The 22,891-nt window shown below is 39.4% G+C and overlaps 1 protein-coding gene across 1 annotated transcript in view; it reads right to left on the reverse strand.

Moving 5' to 3' along the window:
• Nucleotides 1-1,395: 1,395 nt before the first annotated feature.
• The window catches only part of LINGO2 (leucine rich repeat and Ig domain containing 2), a gene marked incomplete at its 3' end in the record, with an annotated part of 167,030 nt that continues 145,534 nt past the window's right edge, over nucleotides 1,396-22,891 (reverse strand). Inside the window, exon 2 of the mRNA XM_082074537.1 lies at nucleotides 1,396-3,252. Coding sequence (XP_081930663.1) covers nucleotides 1,396-3,252 — 1,857 coding nt within the window. The remainder of the gene's footprint in view (nucleotides 3,253-22,891) is intronic.

Raw genomic sequence — 22,891 nt, forward strand, 5'->3', positions numbered from 1 at the left:
ACTAACATTCCACTTCTGTTTTCTTTCCAATAAAAAAACTTCCTAAAAACTGGAATAACTTGCCCCTCTTGCTCTAAGATAATGCCCCTGAAAGAAACATAACCACATTGTTATTAAAATGGCATCAATAATAGCTAAGTAATCTGTTATTGGAAATTAGCTTTGTTTGTGTGTTATCTACAAATATACAAGATGAGAATGATTGTGGCTAGAGGTTCATTATATCTGGCAGTTTGTTAGCCTTTTTGAGGCTATCATGTTTTAAACATTATTTTAGTTTTATAATCCCCATATTACGCATGGACAACCGTCGTTTACTTGGCATTGGAGAAGAGTTCATTCCTCGTAGCAGAGCTTTTGTGTGTTTTAATTCATTCATATAAATAGTAATATGACCATATTTACCAAGGAGCATGCAGAATGTACTATGTTCTTTTTTGCCCAGGACACATTAACATTTCAACAGTAGCTTTGAAATTAAAATCAGGGATAACAAAACCAGCTCTCTCTATTCAAGGCAGAACTCAAGTCCCCTGTGCCAGCAATGTCTAGTGGGTTGCCTTCCCTGGGTGAGATCCAGGGCTATGTTACAGTAAACTGGTCCAGTGTGATATCACAGATATAAAAAATATTCCATTCTGTATCAAAACTAGGCACATGCCTTATATTTATATGAAGAGAAGATCAACAGAGCTGAGCATTTTTGCTCTCAATTACTCATCTCTGGTCTTCTACGTGTGGAGAAAAATACGTTATTTCTAATTGGTAACTACAGAAGTCTAATTTGAGTAGGATGGTGGTTAAAAGGAGGGTGACATCACACTTGGGTCAGTATTGGTGGATATCTAAAAGCACAACCTCTCATTTGTATTGCTTTAAAATGTACACAGTATAGATGTAGATTAAAAAAAACTACCAATTTTTGTGGTGTTGAACCAACTAGAAGGGATGATGCAAGGTTTTACCAAATGAGATCTATAGATACAAATTTCACTGTAGAGTATGTTTTAGACAAATGTGTCTTTTTCTTTAAGTATGTAAATCCTACACTGTAGGTGTTGTTTGTTTTTTTTTTTTCTTTTCTTTTTATAGTGGTAGAAAATGTTGAACAATTGTCCATGAGCATGAGCCAGCGGTTCATTGCTGATATCCCCAGAATGCCAATATTTGCAATGCAAACAGTTAGTACAATTTACCAGTTCTATGAAAGGCCCTGACATATCTGCCTCAAGGTCTGGAGGCTCTGCTGTATAACCACAAATAGTCTTTCCGTTTTCATGTAACCTTTTGATACAGTGACAGCTGCATTAAGCTGCTTCTGCCTAGCAAGTCCACATGCCAGGCTGGTTTAATTGGTTTTAATGCCACAGAAAAAGCACTGCTAGCAGAATACCATCAAATCATTTTCATATTGAACCTTCGTGGTCCAGCAACCTCCCCTTCAACCACAGCACCATTGTTTTTGCGAGGGACATATTCAAGGTCAATGCTGGTTTTGTGTTTGCCTTTCCCTCGGCTCCACACAAAAAGAAGAAGGAAACAAAATAAAACCACTCCAAGGAATGTGAAACAGCCCATAGCTGTGGACACCAATATTGTCTTAAGGTCCAGAGAGAAGGTGTTCGCATTAGTTCCATTGGAACTGGTGTCGTTGGAGTCTGTCATATACATAGGGGTCCTGTTGGCATAAAGGAAACGGTCTGAAGTAAATCCCTTTACCGTAAGGGAGGCCGAATAGGTGTCGTTCCCAGCTGCGTTACTCGCAATACAAACATAGATCCCAGTGTCCTGGTCTTGAGCAAATCGGATCTCCAGGGTTCCATCTCCCAGCACAGTGGCTCTTCCATTTGATTTAGTTGTGATCAGCCTCCGACGTGGGGTAACCCAGGATATGGTGGGCTGTGGATCACCATCAGCATTGCAAATCAGCTGCACCGTCTGCCCTTCCTCCACTACCAGGTATTGCAACTTCTTGTCTTGTATCTTGGGCTTCTTACAGGTGAAGTAAAAGGAAAGAGCTGTGCTGTGAAAGTCTTTGAATGACCTCTCTTTGACACTGTCTGGGCCAGCACACATTGGTGGCTGGCCTCCAAACTGCAAAGTGGGTTGTCTCTGTAAAATCCAAAGGAGACGGCAGTCACAGGCCAGAGGATTGTTGTTAATGCAGAGGACCTCAAGGCTTTTGGGGGAATGGAATACATTCTCTTCTAGGGTTTCTAGCAGGTTTTGGGACACATTAAGCACACGTAAGAATCGGAGCCCTTGGAAAGCATGTGATTCAATGGTACGTAGCTGGGCCCCCACCATGTGGAGTTCCTGCAGGCGCACTAAATCTGAAAGCATGCCTGCTTCAATGGTGCTGATAGGGTTGTACGAGAGGTTTAGATGTGTCAGGTAAACCAGATGTTTAAAAGCAGAGTAAGGTACTGCAGACAGGTTGGTGTTGGTGATGGAGAGAGAAGTAAGGTTGAGACCATACAGACTGTTGGCAGGTAGCATGTCCAGAAGGGGCCAGGCATCTATCTCTAGGTCTTTCAGGCGAAACAGTCTTTTAAAGGCATAAGCAGGCAAAACATTAATGTTGAGCTGTTTCAGATGCAGACTGATGAGGTTGTGGAGGTGAGAAAGAGCTTCTGTTGGTACAGCTGTGAGGTTGCATCTCTCCAGGGTAAGGTGCTCCAGGCTAAGCAGTCCACTAAAGGCCCTGTGTGATATATAAACCAAATCATTGTCCCCAACCTCCAGGGATTTTAGGTTATGCAGATCTTGGAACATGTAGTCCAGTAAAATGACAATCTTGTTTTCACTTATATCAAGCTTTGTTAAGTTTGACAACCCAGTGAACACCCCAAGGGGGACCAACTTCAGACGGTTTCCTTTCAGCCTCAGGGAGCGCAAGTTGAAGAGATTGTTAAAGGCTCCAGGCTCCACATTGGCAACTATATTGTCACTGAGGTCAATCTCCTCCAGCAAAGGATATGACGTGAATTCCTCAGGGTTGACGCTTTTCAGTCGGTTCTTGCTGAGGTCCAAGATTTTGGTCTCAATGGGAATGCCCTCTGGGATGGACATCAGACGTCTTCGGTGACAGCTGACAGACTTGTTCTGTGCCGAGCATTCACAGCGGGCTGGGCAGCCTATGGTGGGGCCTGTGAAGACCAGCAGTACAGCCAGACCCAGGAATGGCTGCCAGCATGATACAGCTGTGTGATGCATGACTCCACTGATCCGGTCTATCCCTCCGTCACAGGCCTGTGGGGGTGGAGATAGGAAAAGAGTTAAAACTGCCACACAAGGAGAACTCTGAATTTTACAGTACCATTGCAAAGCAGACATGTGTGCTGTCATTTGAAATAAAACAATAAAACCTATTGTGAATGGCAACAGCAATAAATTCAGATTTTCCTTCACTATTATGTGGCTTGTAGAAGGATCTGTTTATCCAGTATTTCACCTCTAGACATCAGAGAAGAAACAGCTTTTCCTACCATGAACAGTAAAGGAGGTTAGGTATTATTCTTCTCCCGCTCTCAGTAGGTCTCCTCAAGACAGTGGTAGGCAGAGATAAATCCTCCATACACTCTGCAAATAGGGCTAATTATGTTTATGATAAGTTTACAGCATTGGGCCTCTGTGAGGTGTTATGAAACTAGGTTTTTGCCTTTCCTAGTCACATCAATGTTTTAAGGCAAACCTTAATGATGTATTATCTTCAAGAAAAAGGAGCTCCTTGACAATAAAAACATTCCTTTAATATTTATTGTATACATTACAGCTATAAATAGGTGTAATTTTTTTGCACATACACATACCTAATGGCTCAGATGAGGAATGAAGAACTGGTGCATCTCTGATTAGAATTTGTATTAAGGAAAAATGATTCTTTTGTTATACTACACACAGAGATTTTATGAGATTTTTAGAACCAATGACCTGAGAAGGGTTTACAGAATATATCTTTATACTTCCAGGACATGTAAACAAGCTCTGAGGTGTTTCTGAGAAAAACAAGATAATATGAGCTGCCTGTGTTTAAGCAGCACAATGTCCAAAGAAGCACAACAGATTCCATGGAAATCACAGTTAGTAAGAGGTTTATTAATTTCTGTCTTCAGGTTAAAACTGAGGATAGTAGAAGACAAGATAACCTTTGCTAAATTAACTACCCTTCTCCAAAGGCTGTACTTTACAGGTTTAGTCATCAAAGGCAAGAGAGTTTTTCAAGGTTAGCTACTAAATGAAGACACTCAATAACCCATTTCAAAAGAAGAAGAATTAAAAAAAGAATAATGTAGGTTTTCTTCAAAGGAAGGTGTGCCTGAGACACCTGCAGAGTAAGGCACACTGCAAGCAAGGACGATGGAAGTGCCTTAACTCCTGCAGTACAGTCAACTTGGTGAGACCAAGTGGTAGTACTGTCAGTCAGGCTTTGTAACAGAATCACAGAATGGTTAAGGTTGGAAGGGACCTCATTAATAAAAGAAGGTGCCTCCAGCATATTGAGGCCTTTTCCAGATTGGTTAATTTAAGCTTCATTTTAGCCGTACTTGTAAAATTATTTACATAAGTCCTGCCTGTAACTTCCTCTCAGGTGTGGACAGATGACTATTGCCCAGCTGCTCCTACCTATAGTGACAAAATTAACCAATGAGCATCCATTCACTGCCTGACCTTCTTTGGACTTTGAGAACCATATGGCTAGTGCTTAAGAAGTTTTTAACTCAAATTTGAGTCAAGTTTTGTTCATGTGTGTGCAGCCATGTGAATTGTATTATAAAAGAAAGGAGGAAGAGAAGGAGTCATAGATTTAAACAAATATAGCATAACTAAATTTATGATGCAGATAGTTGTTCTAGCAAATAAGATGTCTGAAGCACATAAAAATAATATTGAGTAAACCCCAGACTGATGAAGAAGAAACTCCCATCAGTAACTCTGCTGCAACAACTTCCTACTCCCCTGGCAAATGACTTCAGATATAACTCACCTAATCATCCTGCCTGAGAGAGGAGGGCTGCCCTCTCAGATTATGAGTAATCAGAAGGGCGAGGATTCAACTTGTGAGACAAAGAACAGATACTTGGATCTACTGATCTTGTTGTATCATGAGCAATTTTAAACAGAAACTGGTTTGGATTGTAAGCGTTACCCTTATTGTAACTGGCCTCAGTAATAAACAGCTGTTGTACTTTGATTGTTAAAATAATAATTTGGTGAGCAATAAATTCTCTTGGAGCTGCATATAAATTTTGTTCTTTGACCATAAATGAATAGTGCGCATATTATTCCTCTTGGAAAGCTGTGGAAGAATCTCACTCTTGAGTATCGTGGCTTCTTTCCACTCTGACACTTCTATGCAGAGACTAATAATATGAGACAAATTGCTTGCTGGTTTTGTGATGTACTCTGGAGATCTGGATGAAGACTTTTCTTTGTTATACTACCTATAAAAGCACATTTCAACTTCGTCCTAGAAGGACAACCTGCTGAGATTCATTTAGTTTCCCCCTTAAGTTGTAGTCTTGCAAGTAACTATTACTAGTCATGTCCAGCTGTGACAAAAGTTTTTAGATATAAACTTCACTTCATTAGGCACTAAGTTAAAACTGGAAATCTATAGGGGTCTGTGAGTTAGGTATTTGCAATGAATTCAGATCAAACGGGCTTTCAGGTTCTCTGATCATTGCTTTCAAAGCTCAGTCTGTGAGGTTAGTGCTTTCATACTGATACTTCTAGCATGCAGGCAATTCATTTCCTATCTTATTCACCCAATGTATGAAGCACAAAGTAAACAGGTTCAGTGGAAGACTATCATCCCTGGAGTGTTCATTTTAGATAGCAAAAATATGAAATGCTTTTTGCAGCTATCCAATCCACCTGGTAACTAAGACTTCTGAGGAGTACAAAATAGAAGATGGTCAGTACAAAATATGACAAAACAATTTTTTTTACTTTTGACTTGGGGTTGGAATAAAGAAATATAGTGTTAGTAAAGCCCTTCAAACTTTTAACAGTTGCCTTCTGCAAGAGCCTGTGCACATAGATGAAGATGGATATGCATTTATCCATAAGGCTGCATACATGCACCTATGTGCACTTGCAGGCAAGCAAGATTCAGAACTGAGACATAGCTGGAGTGCTTTACACACTAAGGAAAAATAATAAATTATATTAAATCACAAGTCAGAAAAACAAAGATTGCTTGGTTCAATAATACAGGCTAGAAGTAAACATAAATGAAATTCATTATTTCAATTTACATTGACCCAGATGATACTACTATGCTTCCTGCTAACCACATCTGTGACTACAACCTTAGCTTTGAATGGCTTTGTGAAAAAATGACTTTCTTTTCAATATGAAAAAAAATGTAACCTTACCTCTTGTATAAATAATGAAAAAAAGGTAAAAAGGTCTAGCAAAGAAAATACGAGCAACTTAAAGATTTCTGACTGTTTTTAGGACAAAGTGAATGTTAGGAGAAGCCTACAGTAAACTTTGACCAGTTATTGCATATGATCCAATTTGAATTTAATGAATATGAAGCAGTGTTTTTAGGACATGCCTTTAGCAACAACTCCCTTGGGCCTTCAGTCTGAGAAGATTTTGAAAGGCTACATCTTCATCTCTAGAGTATATTTTGTGTCAATGTGTTCACCATTGGTTATTATACATCCATTAAAAAATGTTACTCTTTAAAAATATGAAAGAAATTACACACTGCAAGATGATTTTCTGCAGTGAAAAATGATTTCCCACAGTTCTTTAGATTTGTGGGATGTTAAGTTATTGGCAACCTCACTGGCGCCATGATGAACTGTCGCTATTCAAAATGACACCTTTCATTCCTGCTTAAACAACCAGCACTGCATACTTTATTTTCTGCCAGTGCAGGAATCTCCTCTAAACATCTGCAGGATTATCTCATTATCCTTCCTTTCATCTCCCTGTGCAACTTTTCTTCACTGTGATACATACAAGAAAGCAACATCCATGCATACAAGTATACATATATACATACACATAAGCAAAAAGCATCAATGATTGCACTATGCATGCACTGTGAAGTTCTTGTCTAAAATTATAGCTTGTTAGCACAAAAATTCTAATGAAGTAATGAACAATTATGAACCAGCAGTATTTAAATGCTTGAGTGTGAATGAGAACATGTAAAATTGTTTTCTGACCTTTTGGGGGTATTTATCACATTTTTATACATTCTGAAAAATGAAATATATCACAGAATTCCTGGTTAAAAAATGAACTAGCTACTTTTTTGTCTTTCTCTGGCTCTGTTTAAGCCCAAAGCCAAGAGTCAAGTTACTGCTGGCTGATATTCTTTTTCAACACAGGACCTGAGTCAAAGTTCACCTATGCAATTAAGAAAGCTCATTAAAGTTATTAGTTAATAGTTCTATGTGATCTCACCCAGAACAGCCTTCTCTACTGCTTTGAAATACAAATAATTTTTCACAAAATTCTGCAGCTTTTAATCTACTCATAAATACTTTACAAGGATGTGTACATATCAGTACCCTGTAGCTTTTACATTGAAGAACTGTAATAAAAAATAAATAGCAACTTGACGCTCCCTCAAAATGCTGTGCAATTCTGAATATCATAGATAGGAATGTGTCAAGCCATGCAAATGTGCTATATATTGTATCACTGCTTCCACTCCCTTAGACTAATTTTGAAGCTTTTGTAGATGAAAGCCAGAGTGCATTTGACGAGGCCCCTTTCCTTGTCCAATCTGATGCTCTAGAGCTGTGTGGGACCAGGCTTTAGCCTGAAGAGATGAGAGTCAGAAGGTCTGTTTCTGTCTGTCCTGGTTTTGTTAAAAAACAAGTTTCTCTGTTAGTGAATTTGCCTGTCAGCTAAAGCCTTCATATTAGCTGCATTTTCCTGGAGAACCAGATACATGTTTTGGTAAACATAGCAATGGAATGCGAAGTTATTGATAAGGACAGATTCACATCTCACAAGACGAGCAACAAGAAACAGGTGACTGAGAAACTGACCAATGGTGTATAACATCCCATTCAAGTGAATACTTCATATTAAAGTGGATGATCATGAGGATCTCGCCCCCTTTTTTGTCCCTGTTTGGGTGCCAATTATCTGTCGTGGGTTTAGATTGCGAGGTGACAATAAAACCGTGGCAGATGTATTGTTACCCCTCTCTCTCCCCGCTTCCCCCTTTTTAGTCCCTCCCTCTCCCCCCTTCCCACCGAGGACAGGCGATCGGGAGGAAAAGAAGGACAGAGAGAAAAGAGTTGGAAAAATTAAAAATGTTTTATTAATGCTACTAATAAGAATAGAGAAAATAATACAAAATATACAAAACCAATCTTGAAAGTCCCAGCAACTGCAGAGCCGGCACCCGAAGTCCTGGACTGGACTCTGCAGCCAACCGGAGCTGGATTCAATCTCTCACTGGGCCTCAGTTCACAGGGATGACTGGCAAGATCCTCTCCTAATGTTGGCCATAAGCAAAAGGGAAAAGGGGGCGAGATCCTCATGATCTCCCACTTTCATATGAAGTATTCACGTGAATGGGATGGTACATGCCGTTGGTCAGTTTCTCGGTCACCTGTTTCTCGTTGCCCCTCTCGCGAGATGTGACTCTGTCCTTATCAATAACTTTGCATTCCATTGCTATGTTTACCAAAACATGTGTCTGGTTCTCCAGGAAAATGCAGCTAATATGAAGGCTTTAGCTGACAGGCAAATTCACTAAAAGAGAAACTTGTTTTTAACAAAACCAGGACACTGTCATTAGCTGCATATTTGATGCTCTGACTTGGTACTTTTGATTTCATATTTCCATCCCTTTCTCCCAGTCTTTCAGACAATTTAAAATTCCAGTGCATCATATCAGAAGTGACAGTTTTATCTGATGTTGAGCTTACTTGATAATTTCTCTTCTAAGATTCCATTTTCAATAACATAACTGTATCAAATAAACTTTCTAGGATGAAATGTTGCATGACAGGTATCTGACTTACTCTGATTATTCACCTAAATGCTACTAGCTAATCCTGAGAACTACATGAAGTCTCGGTTTTAAATGTGTGTGGTGGGTTGATCCTGGCTGGATGCTGTGTGCCCACCAAAGCCACCCTATCACTCCCCTCCTCAACTGAAGAGGGCAGAGAAAATATAACGAAAGGTTTGTGGGTCAACATAAAAACAGGGAGACATCACTCACCAATTTCCATCATGGGAAAACCAGACTCAGCTTGGGGAAATTAATTTAATTTATTATCAATCAAATCATAGTAGGATAAAGAGAAAACAAAACCTAAATCTCAAAGCCACTTTCCTACACCCTTCCCTTATTCCTGGGCTTAACTTTACTGCCAAGTTCTCTACCTCCTCACCCCGAGTGGCACACGGGGACAGGGAATGGGTTTGTGGTCAGTTCATCATACATTGTCTTTGCTGCTCCCTCCTCAGTGGGAGGACTCCTCACACTCTTCCCCTGCTTCAGTCTGGGCTTCCCTCCCCACAGGGCCACAGGTTCTGTCAGAAGCCTGCTCCAGCATGGGCTCCCCATGGAGTCACAGGCTCCTTCAGGCATGCACCTGCTCTGGTGTGGGATCCTCCATGGGCTGCAGGGGAACAGCCAGTCTCACCATGGTCTGCACCACGGGTTGCAGGGGAATCTCTGCTCCGGTGCCTGGAGCACCTCCTGCCCCTCCTTCACTGACCTTGGTGTCTGCAGAGCTGTTGCCCTCACATATTCTCATTCCTCTTTCCTGACTGCTGCAGTTGCTGCTGCACAGTTGTGGGTTTTTTTCCCCCTTCTTAACTATGTTATCCCAGAGATGCTACCACCAGTTGTCTGGCATTGACTCTGTCAGACACAGGGACAGCTTCTATGGGCTTCTCACAGAAGCCACCCCTGTATCCTCACCACTACCAAAACCTTGACATACAAACCCAATACAGATGTTTTAAACCATATCTGTCCTTTGCATTGTTCAAGGCACAAGGCATCAAGATGGACTTTTTGTGAGACTGTGCTCAGGGAAAGTAAATTTTTCTTCCTGTAGAAGATTGCTTCCTTCTCCTCTAGCTTGCTGAGTTTTAGCTTTCCTATATTTTGGAGCAGGGAACAGATACTGAGGAGTATGAAGAGTCCTGTCTTTGTGATCCTGTATGCATGTGTCATACTTCAGCAAGCAGTAAGGAAAAATCTTTGCTCATACCTTTGCAAGAAAACACCTTTGCTTGTGCGCTCAGCTGACAGTTAATGAATATGAACAGCTAAAACTATTGCAAATTTTACCTGTGTGGTGCAAATTTATCCAGCTCAGTGTGTTTTGGGAAGATTTTTATTCACAACCTTATCTCTCAACTATCTATTGCAATTATTTTGGAAGACCAGCTGTTCTGGCTTTCCAGCACTCTCTTGTGATGCTGGACCAGACCAGATAAGGGCAGTTTTGTCCAGGGGATAGACATGAACAGGCTGGAAAGAAGACAGAGGCAAACAGAGGTGGTTTTAGGGCCAGTCAAAAAGTAGCATGAATATATTAGACATTTAGGAATGTTATTACAATCAGACACAATGGCATAAGGAAGATGAATAAAATCACAACTGTGGCATTTTCTGACTAGACTGTGCAATCTTGACATTCCCACAATATGGACTTTCAATGTAAGAGTCAATGTGTAGCAAAGGCTTTACCTTACCAGGTCTTGCACTGGCAAATTATCTAAGCTTGCTGTATTGATCCCAAGCTCTATCACTGGCCAAGTGAAGCCTTCCTATACACTCTCCTAAGGAGGATTTTTCTTTAAATTAGTGCATCTCAGAAATTATTCCATTGAACTATGGTGTACTAACTTTCCTGCCTCTTTAATCAAGCCTTCTTTGCTTAAAGACAGATTTTGTTCTCCTTCCCTTCCTTGATCTCTTAAACATCTCAGCAGTTAAATAAACTGCAAAACATTAAGTAGCTGTCTATATGCATTCCAAAATTTAACAGATTGGAAGAAACCTTGAGTAGCAGCAGCAGCAGCAACAACAGCCACCAGTTTGTCAATTCATTGAATCAGAAACAAAGTTTTGAAGCAAAGTCCTGTGATCATTCTCTACTAATAAGTCATCAGGAAAAGTTTAATGGGCTAACATCAACTCAGAAACTACAGTCAAGTTGAGTTTGTTTTCAGAATAAATAATACTTGTTTCTAACAGCACCCTAGTTATACTTCTAAGGCTGAGACCCAGACCAGCATCCCATTATAAAAGACATGATGCAGAAATAGAAAAAAAACCCCAAAATAACATCCAGAGGAACATTTTGAATGGCTTACCCACCAGTATTACTGTGAGACTTGTTAAAATCTTAGTACCTGTTATAAAATTAGACAAGTGGGTATAGTTTTCACCTCAAATGCTTAGATTATTGTTTGAATCAAAGTGAAAGAAGCAAGTGTGCCAAACAACAGAAGGTAAGAAAATCACAACGATGAATTAATATGATTATACAAATTACCTATACAAGTCTTAGAAATCCAGATCATCTGAAATTAAGCAAATAAATGAAATCACCAGTACACCTTCTGTTTCTAACCCAATGTTTTTAAGATTGATTTATCAATTTCTTGCAGTTGTCACAGAGAAAGTGAATCTTGGGATGAAATCTGAAGGAAAAGATAATAAATCTTAAGGACTGTCTCACAGAAGACAATCCACGCATAACTAACAGGAAAAGAAAATGGAGACATTTGCAATAATTGTAGACAAAGTGATATTTCTACTGACGTCAGTAAGTTGAAGGGGAAGAGATTTACAAAAAGCTTGTATGAACAATTATGTGGAAGACTGTAAAAGAGGCTTGAAAGTAAAGTACAATTCAGAATTTTTTTGCATAAGTTAATGATACAAGTCAGGCATTCAGGGAAAGTAACACTACCATCATACCTGCATAATCAGCTACCTCATAAAAATTGCAAATATTTGTATAGAATTCTAAATTGAATAAATTAGTGAACTATTGTGAATAGCATATCTATTCCTTCTGAATGCAGAAGCAATTTTTTAAAATGTGAAATTCTGAAAAACTGCTTCTGCCATGTTGTTCACTCATCTCTAGCAAATAGTATCCCTATTTCACTGGTGAAAAGTTATGTTACTAACAGGTAAATATTCAGTGGCAAAGGCAAGAATAGCACAATTAGTATGACCCTAGGTGCGCTGATGCACCTAGATGTGACAATGCAGTAACAGAGAAAGATACAGACTTACGTCTCTGAAAACAGAGCAGCTTCTTGGTATTTTGTACAGTTTGTTGGGGCTGCTTAGTACTGGAAGAGCATCCAGCTATTGTAGCTAAACTCTGTATCTGGACTTGGTGTTAAGTATCTCTGCATGGTAGTCCACTGAGTGATGTGTCAATTCAAAAATTATGCATATTGTATTTTAAGAGCCCACATTATTATTAAGTTGCTTTAACCCTAACTGATACTAAGTATAAGTCTATCAAACTCTGTTTCACTGATGATTGTTGCAAGATTTGAATGTTCCAGATATTGAGAACAACTTATCACAGGTGATGAAAATCAAAGTTATTGTAATACAAGATGGAGAACCATATGACAACAAGGAAAGAGCTGAAGTTGTTACTCTTGGGGAATGAAGCCATCATAAGAGTTAAAATCTCTGGCAAGTTAGGATTCATTGTCTCAAAGAGGACCTTGCGTTTCATAGTATGTCTGAGTAGGTGAACCTTAGAAGGCTCTGCTGTTATGAAGAGGACACTGAACAAGAGGATGTGAAAGTCTTAACTACTATACTTGCTTGTCATATCTCCACTAAGTCTGAATAAATGGTCTCAAAACTACATCAGTAGGAAGGCAAAATATGTTGATGAAAGAGAAGGAAGGGAAGCTTTTGTCAACAGAAGTTCTACATTAAAAGATTATATTTCTTCATCTTGAAAGAAACAGACTTTCTTTTAAAACTGTCTAGGCATGTCAGTAAAAATGACACCCCTGTTGCCTGGACAGTATCTCCTATACTGAAAAACAGGGATAGAATTCCCTCTGAAATTTTAAATCTAACATACAGTTGTTCTTCAGCTTCAGTGAGTGAGGATCTCAGTGATGGAAAGCTACTGAGGGAAAAAGAAATAGGGAAGCTGTTTTAAATCTGGGCCAGTAGCAGACTTTTGAGGGCTAGTACATTCAAACATAATTGAATTTCACTTCAACAGTCCACTTAAGAAGCCACAAGCAGCCTACACTGAATCTAGGACATATAACCTGTTATAATACCTGCATGAGAAAGTCTAGAGATCTCTATGGCTGTCAGTAAAAATCAACTGTTCTTGTAATGTGCTGACTTCCACCTTTTGTAAACAGAGACACTCAGTGGTAAACTTAACCATATATTTTGCAAGATTGTCCTCATTTGCAAAATTTCATTTTTGTCAGATTTAACACCAAAAGATCTTCTTTGTTATCTTATCCACAAACACCATGCTAAAGCTAGGTGACAGTGACCTTATTGGCTGTTAAGTAGAGACACAGATTAATGTGCCATCCGTATAATGAAGGTAGGTAAGAACTTTTTTTCCCTAGCAGCCCTAGGTAAATACAGAACAGAACAAAGGGCAGACCAAAACTTCATGGTACTCCATAGGGTATAGGTCTCATAGAGCTAGTTTTTATTGTCAACCACAAAACTATGAGTCCAGGCAACAGGGAGGGTTTCTCCTGGCTTGGGTCCCTGCAAATTTTTATTATGGCAGCAGCACAGAACCTGGTGACTGATCATGCAATGTAGAGGATAAAGCAAGTGCACACAGAACGTGTCTGGGAAAAGTAAGATATCAATCAGTTAGTAGTACAAGTGTTGGTGTTGCTTCATAACACAACTCAAAGCCTGTTTAGCCAAAAGTCTCTGAATACTCAAGAGCCTGTATTTTTAAGAAATCTTATTAGCTAAGAACATCTGGAAAGCCAAATATATTTTAAAAGGGTAGCAATCCATCTTGACTGGAGCCAGATACAGTTTAAAGGTTATAGCTCCATCTGTTTGAAATTAGCTAAAAATGGAATTAAATGCAAAATCTGAAGAAATTTAAATCCACATATTTTCTTTTCTGCTAAGACAAGAATCTCAAAACTATGTGAACATGGTGGTGACTATGTGAACATGGTGGTGGTGAGACAAAGTACACTTAGTGAAGCTGTAACATATAATTTAAGTAGAATTTATCTGGCTCATACAAGGAAAAATGAAACCCATCAGCTCTGTCTTTTTCCACCTTGGTAAGCATGTTTGCAGCTGTTCTACTTGTATCTTGCACTGAAACCCTATCAGTCAAAACAAGGAGCATCTTTGCTGGGAACAGTCTTCACACCATCCTGTGCAAGGCCTTCAGAGCATGGCATGGAAGCAAGCTGCTGAGCTATCTAATGCTGCTCTTTGTAGACTACAGGAGTAATCAGAGTCTGTAAAGGCAGTACAGGAGCTACAGCATTACGTTTGGTCCATTAAAAATAAGCACAAGAGAGCAAACAAATTTCTTAGTCCTTGTCAGAGGGCCTTTGTTGATACAACACTGTCAAATTCAGAGTGCCTATCCTAGCAGAAAATTGTGGTCAGCACTTGGGGGTGGCACAAAGGAAAGGAGGGTTATATTTCAGCACATTGGTCAACAATAATTTAATATGATTTAAAATAGAGTTGATGATAATGTATACACTTGAGAAAAAAAGAAAAGAGTGAACTGCCTTGGGGATTTCCTGTTTGCTAAAGACACTCTTAAAATATATTTAGATTCAAAATCAGCCTGCAGAAGGGTCAAGGTAGGACATTCAGAAATAAGACCTGACATGTTGACAGGTGAACAAGACACAATAATTAATCTTTCCTTTAGTCATACCCATACTTCATAAATGTTACTCCAGATAGCTACTGGTGTCAGCATGAGCTGAACTAAGCCACTATTTTGAGAGAAAGACGGAGAGAAAGAGACAGGATGTGGAATAAACAGAATAGCTGAAATACTGTAGACAGAATTTTTCAGCTGTGTCAGTCATAATAAAGCTCTTAATCTGAGCCTGGCCAATTGCTGAGCTCCTGGTGTCGTAACAGTGCTGTAGGTAGCTCCCAAATGATGCAGTTAGAAAGAAGCTAACTCTTGTATGCTTCACAGCCAAACTATTCTTTTTGCATTGGAAACCCATTCTTCTGGGCATCTACTGTCACCTATTTGCTTGAAATCCCTACCCACATTTGCTAGGGTATCACGAGCAACTTTCCAAGACCTTTCCAAATCCTGGCAATGGAGATTGTTGCCTCATGACTTTTTTGACTTGGTATTTGTACATTTCATTGGAAGTCACTAGCTTCATTCCGCACTTCATTCTGCTGTTGTCAGACCTCATAAAGGCACTTTTTGTACAAGATAAAATCTCTGCTGCTTGAATTAGTCTATATTGGGTAAATATTTCCTTTAATTATTAGTAAAAGACAATATTCCACAATATCCCAGGAACACTTGTTTTCTTGATTAATTACATAAAATTAAAAAAAAAAAAGCACAGCTTCTTTCTCTTTCCCTTCCCTTCCCTTCCCTTCCCTTCCCTTCCCTTCCCTTCCCTTCCCTTCCCTTCCCTTCCCTTCCCTTCCCTTCCCTTCCCTTCCCTTCCCTTCCCTTCCCTTCCCTTCCCTTCCCTTCCCTTCCCTTCCCTTCCCTTCCCTTCCCTTCCCTTCCCTTCCCTTCCCTTCCCTTCCCTTCCCTTCCCTTCCCTTCCCTTCCCTTCCCTTCCCTTCCCTTCCCTTCCCTTCCCTTCCCTTTCCTTCCCCTATCTCGTGCTCACAATGGGTGGTGCTTTGTCCTGCAGTTTTTCCTGATCTACATGTGCTTTCCAGTGACTGACAGCTGGCAAGAAGACACTTGGATCCTGACAGCAATGAGCTGGTGCAGAGCTACAAATACTGTATTGCTGCATTGTCCATTTTCTTTTGCACCTATTATGAGCTCATCTACTGACTTTCTGTCTCTTGGGAGACCTGCAACAGTTCTTCATAGCACTGCTACACTTCCCTCTGCAAGTTGAGTCATAAACCTAAATTACATTCACATCACACCTGCAGTCGTTTTCTTCCTGGTTTAGATCTACAGGCTTATCTCAGAGATTTAGCTTACAATATGGTTTCTATCTCACTCCATAACTGTACAATAAAACTCTGCAAAAATAAAAAGTTTTTTTCTCTTGAAAAATAACTTATGCTGAAAAATTATTTTCCAATAATTATTTTTTCCACCTTAAGACATTTTCTACAACAGTTGTACTTAATTAAAAACACATTATTCTATCAAGAAACAGTTTCAATGGGTAATTTTCAACTAGCTCTATGTTCATGCATACTAGCATGCAAAAAATGCACATATGCTTAGAAGTCTTTAAAGGAGAGCACTGTTTATGCCATCTGTAATAATGCTTTCTGAGAATAGCATACTTGTCCTTGTCCTAAATAAAATTTATGCTAAAATATCTTTCTGTTGCCAGAGCACTTTCAGATGGCCTAATTAAAAAAAAAAACAAACCCAAACAAGCAACAAAATAAAAACCAAATGCTTCAGTCTGCATTAATACATCTATTCATAATGATGTCTCATTTTTATTCCTAATTAAAAGCTCATTAATATCAAAGACAATTGTAAGAAATCCAGATGAGACCATGTCATTTGGGATCTTAAGACTGAAGGCACCCATGCAATCAACTGAGATTCACTTATTCAAAAGCTACTGTAGGTGCTGTGTGAAATAAAATTTTATACTACAGGAAGAACTGATATAGCTCTTGATGAAGGCTGTTTGTAATACTTCACTCTTTCAGTTAGTTTCTAGCTCTGAAATGCCACTTGGGCCAACAGTAGCTGTAAAAAATGAAGAGGATAACTGAAGGAGGGTAATGGGTTCACTCTCAAAGCACTGGATATTTTAAGTACCACTGGACATGGGAGCAGGGAGGGGGATGCAAACAAAGAGGGTGTATGAACAGGAGGGATATCATCAGACCTGTGTACAGGAGATATTCCTTGCATCTCCTCCAGTGGAAGATATTTTGCACATCCGTGCATTTCTGAGCAGACAACTCCATAAATGCAAAGTATGTGTCATGACTGAGGAAAAAGAAAAGATGCACTAATTTGGCTTGTATCCTAAGAGAAAAATATGCCCTCTGAATCTGGAGGTGAAAGGACATCCACAAAGCAAAGGATGCTGGCAACTTCCCTCTCTTCTGAAATATGGGACACGACTTTCTCCAAGCTCCTTGACAGTTAGTGATAATTTATTTGATGTGGAAAATTCACTGCAGTCTTAAGCGTGGATACTCATCCCAATGACAAACATTGTTAGAATGATCTAGAATTCAAGAATGATCATAAGAACCATCTTTATTTGTACATGTATGTATAAGGATGATATCAGTTATCTGGCAATTAAAATTTTCTTTTCAAGCAGTTCCCCAACTAGGGCTAATTACTGTGATTTTGCTTTCGGTTGGATTAAACTCACAAGGATCTCCGAGTCCACTCCCTCGTCCTCACAGAACAACCTAAAACTAAACCATATGACTAAAAGTGTTGTCCAAATAGTCCTTGAACTCTGACAGGGAAGGTGCCATGATGATTTCCCTGGCAGCCTGTTCCAGTGACTGACCACCCTCTCGGTGAAGAACCTTTTCCTAATGTCCAATCTGACCCACCGGAGGAAGTTGTAGACTGTGATTACTTCACCCCTAAGCCTTCTCCAAGCTGAACAGAGCAAGTGATCTCAGCTGCTCCTCATAAGTCTTACCCTTGAAGACTTTCACCATCTTGGTCACCCTCCTCTGGTCACACTCTAGTAGTTTAAAGCCCTTCTTACACTGAGGTGCCTAAAACTGCACACAGGACTTGAGGTGGGGCTGCACCAGTGTAGTGTAGAGTGGGACAGCCACCTCCCTCAACTGCCTGGTGATGCTGTGCCCGATGTACTGCAGGACATGCTTGGCCCTTTCGGTTGCCAGGGCATAGTGTCGACTCATATTCAATCTGACATCAACCAAAACCCCCAGATCTCTGTCCATGGGGCTGCTGTCCAGCCTCTTGCCACCCTATTTGTACATTTAACCAGGATTATCCCATCCCAGGTGCAGAATCTGGCACTTGCTTCTGTTAAATTTCATACACTTGGTGACTGACCAGGTCTTTAATCTATCAAGATCTCTCTGTATGGTCTGTCTACCCTAGAGAAAACCCATAGCTCCTCCTAATTTAGTATCATCAGCAAACAATGTACATTTGATTCCTTAAACCAGACCATTTATAGAAACATTAAAAGGCACTAGCCCTAAAACTGAGCCCTGGTGAGCCCCACTGGTGACTGGCTGCCAGCCTGATATAACGCCATTTACTAGAACTCTTTGAGCCCAACCCATCAGCCAACCCGTCAGGTCACCCAACGTATCACAAACTTGTCCAGCTGTGAGCTGCGCATTTTGTCCAGAAGGGTGCCATGCAAGACAGTGTCAACAGCTTTGCTAAAATCCCAAACCCCCACATCTACTGGCTTCTTTATTCAGAGGCACTAAGACCTAGCTCTGTAAATGTAGTGTGGGGGTTAAAAAGTAATAACAACAAAAATCTCCCCTAGATTTTTTTAAAATTTACTTTGTTTTGAGAAATAATTAACAAGAAAATGGCAGGCCAGAGCCACACATGCAGTAAGCAACTGTCTGTTTCAACTGAGAGGTCTAGATAGAAAAAAATACATTATTAATCTCAATGAGCTTGCTAAGGTGCTCAGACAAGATTTTATCCTTGAAATGCACACACTCAGATGGAGATTTCCACTGCTCAAACAAACTGAATTTCATTGGTCAGTAGCGTAGAGAAACTTTTCTGCACATTGACATAAATCTCACGGGAATTACCATTGTTTGACTTTCCATATGGTATGAAGTTGCCAGTTGTGCAACTATTCATGGCCAGGAGCTGGTAAGTGGGATGACTGAAAAAAAAAGACAATAAAACCTGTAAAAACAACTATTTTCACTTGTGCAGAACTACTGAAAAATGGTTATGTGTGCCAGCATTTTTGGCATATGCCATGTTAGTATTTATGACCTCTAACTGTTCACATGTACTTTGTAAGGAGAAGCAATAAGCCTCAGAATAATATTTTGACTGTGTCCAAACTCAGAGTCCTCAAAAAAATTCGTACATTTATGACTTGCTATTGGTGTTTAGGGCCTCACACAACAACGTCATTCAAGATATTATGCTCAGTATGTTTTCACAGTTGCATCTCAGCCAAACTCAGCTTTTGTATTTAAGAATGCAGAAGAATGCTACTCCAAAAGGAACAACTGGGATGCACAGATTCCTCCATTACACATTTTTTTTGGGGGGGTGGCCAGATTTGAATTCAACATCTTTTACACAATTCACAGCCCAGCAATCATCTCTAAAGCAATAGTCCTTTTTCTTCCGTATGCCAGAAATACAAAACCAGCTCTCTTTCTTCCACATGATAATTTTTTTTCAAAGCTTTCCATTTGATGCCCTGATTCTGCATCCAAGTGTATCAAAAACATTGCAATGATGTGGCTCAGTGACTTCACTACCTGAAAGCAGGGGAGGAAAAAAATATAGCAATGACCATTTCTGTGCTTGTTACTGACACAGCTGCTATAGGAATAAGAAGAGTCACAAATAAACACCTGATAGACTCTTAAGATGATCTCTCTCCCTGAATACTCTGCTCTGGGAAATGAAAAGACCATGTGCTGTGCAAAATTCAGAGGATTCACACTTTGGGTTTTCTTTTTGTTTGTTTGGTGTGTATTTTTTTTTCCTTTGGGAAAGGAGCAATGACTATATGTTGCCTTATTGCATATAATTATAGGTGCACAAAACTGAGTTATAAATTGTAAAGGAAACCAATACCACACCCTGGCACAGTACACAAAGCTGTAAAAGGTGTTCAGTGTTTCAACAATATTGTTTTTACTGGCTAATTAAAAATAGAAATTATTTGCTGTTTTTCTCCTTTCCTAAGGTTTCTTGCTTATAAGCATGTATATACCATAACTGAATGAGGGCAAGAATAATATAGCAATTATCCAAAACTCCACTTTCAGTCTCTTTCGAAAGAGACAGAACACAAACTGTTGAATCGCTGTGGTTGGTAAAATAACACTTCATTACCAAAAATGAAAAGGATAACCAATTCAGTTCCATCAGAATAAAGTCTAGGTATTCCTCTACCCGTCTACAACTTCTTTAACTCTGTACAACACTTTTGGAAAGCAGATGATGTGAAAAATACAGAAATTCTCATAGGTTATTCTTTTTCTTCTATATGTAATGTATCTGGGATATAAATAAGCACTGTATCAACCTACCCAGGTATTTTAACCAAGCAATGACACGAGACATTACATTCAGACGATTCTTTTTTTTTGTGCCATTATGCCTTACATCCCATAATAGAAGAACTGGATACTTCAGCTTGAAGCTCAGGACATGGACGATTTGCTGAAAGGACATCCCCCACCTTCTATGCACACCTGTGATAAGACCTGCTATTTCTTGGAAAACACCTCTTTTTCCTTTTAAGATTTTAGTATCTGACCTCATATTAATAATAAAATTATGGTTTTACTATAATTGCTCTGAATGTTGAACCCAGGTTTACAGCACTGTCAAATCAAGCTTCCATGGGTAACAACAGTAAATGTCTATTTACTAAATGACCCTCTGTCAGCACGTGAGAACATATCTCTAGTATTTTGTGCTACATGAAAAAGAGCTGGTCAAAGATGGCTTCAAAAGACTTTCAGCAGAGTGCTGGGAACTGTCCTCTCCTCTGGTGCACATGTGTACCCTTTTGTGCCTCCCCTTTCTTGGGGAGGGCTCCAATTGTTGGAGTTTGGGCTGGAACACGTGAAGTTGTGGGTCACTTCAGCACTGCAAAAGGTGAACTTGTGGCTTGCACTGACAGCCCTTGAGACCCCTGTGCCTCTTACAGGTGGACACCTAAAACCTGGGTGTGGGTCTCATGCAACCATGGATGTAAGAACCCTGTCTGGTGTACTCATATCTGCGTGGGCATGTTGTCAGATGGGAATCCCACCATTGAATACAGTCACAGCTTGCTAAAATGATGTTGCAGCCTTTGAAGACAGTTGAGTGTTTGGTCTCACAGAGCAGCTTCACTTCCAGCTACCTCTTCTATTAGGTAAGAGGATGAAAAGGATCTTGTTCCCACTGCAGGCAAAGCAGTTTGCCAGTGGTATCACTGTAATCAGAAATACTGTGAACCAAATTCCAATTAATTTCCTCAAGCAAGTAATTTTGCCAATGGCTGTGCACTTCTGTACAAAGTATAGGGTCAGACACATACTAATTAATAGTAAGATTTTACCCATTATCAGGCTTTCCCTAAGCCTGGAAGATTTTCTGCAGCATTGATGCATCTGGAACAGTCTCCTGTAGTTGGATGGGACTTCCTCAGGTAATTAAGGAAGACAGAGAAATACTCTCTTTTTTAATATTACCAACAGTGGATATCTCAGATCAGAACACTGGATTTTCCTTCCTTCCTTCCTTCTTTATTATATAAACTGAGTTCAAATAAAAAGCTCTTTCACTTCCACACAGGTTCCTCTACCCTCAAAGGTATCACACGATACTTAAAAGCAGATGAACTACTGAATCTGACAGGATGACTCATATACATGAAGTCAGTCAGGTTAGGATAACTGTTCGCTCAACAAATTATGCGTCTTTTTCAATTTCTGTCTCTCTAACCTTTCTATAACTGTCTGGGATTTTGATTTCTCCTTCCATGATAGAAAATGTTTATTTTTTAATAGAGTCACTTAAAACTAATCCTTTCTGCTCCAAACCAAACCAAACCAAACCAAACCAAACCAAACCAAACCAAACCAAACCAAACCAAAAAACAAAAGAACAAACCAAAAAATGTTGTGCCATTCCTTCTTCAATCAATCAGTATAAAACAAAGCATACACTTAGGAGGTAGAAACAGAAAAAAGAATGCATTTCTCTAAGTGCATAGATAGACTTAGTCCAATAATAATGCCAGTTCTCATAAACTTTGAGCCTCTAGATTTTAAGCTAAGCTGCTGGATCCCAGTTAGAGAAATGAAGCCCACTTTTACAGATGTAATTTCAGTATGTTGAGTTTTAGGAACTGTGACCTCTAAAATATAGCAGCAATGACACACCAAAGAAGTTTAAAAAATCAAACAAAAAAAGGGAAACAACACAATATTATTTTTATAAAACTTTAGGATTACTTCATGCTAAATTTGTGATTTACAAGGATGATCTGACTATTGATGGCTTAATGTCTGGCATTGCTTATGCAGTGACACTGTGGGACAACGTGGTAATGGTGGAGAGTAAACAGCAGAGAATGAGGGTGCTATCTGTGCTTATATAAAATAAAAGCTTCTTCTGTAGAAAACTGATAGATGAGAATGGCACAGGCTAAATCTCAGTACTGTGATTTAGAACTCTCCTGCCCAAGCTTCATTTTCAGTATTTGGGAGTTCTGACAACCACTTTGGTAAGGAAAGCTGCACACTTCAATTATCTTCCAAAGTCTGACAGAGAAGAACACAGAGTTAATAACGGGCATTATATCTATTTTTTGAATCAGTGATTCAGAATGCCTTATTCTGCATTCTGCTTGCAGGTCTTGATGAATTGATTGTTCCCAAAAAGACTTAAGAAAACTACCGTACAGAACCAGGAATTGGTAGGCAGTTGGCCACTCTGTGGGATGTTTAATTAAAAATAAAATGAAATAAAAATTAATATAATACTCTGATTAGAAAATGGTA

This window comes from Streptopelia decaocto (assembly GCF_964273445.1).
Source record: "Streptopelia decaocto genome assembly, chromosome: Z".
In the NCBI taxonomy this organism is placed as follows: Eukaryota; Metazoa; Chordata; class Aves; order Columbiformes; family Columbidae; genus Streptopelia; species Streptopelia decaocto.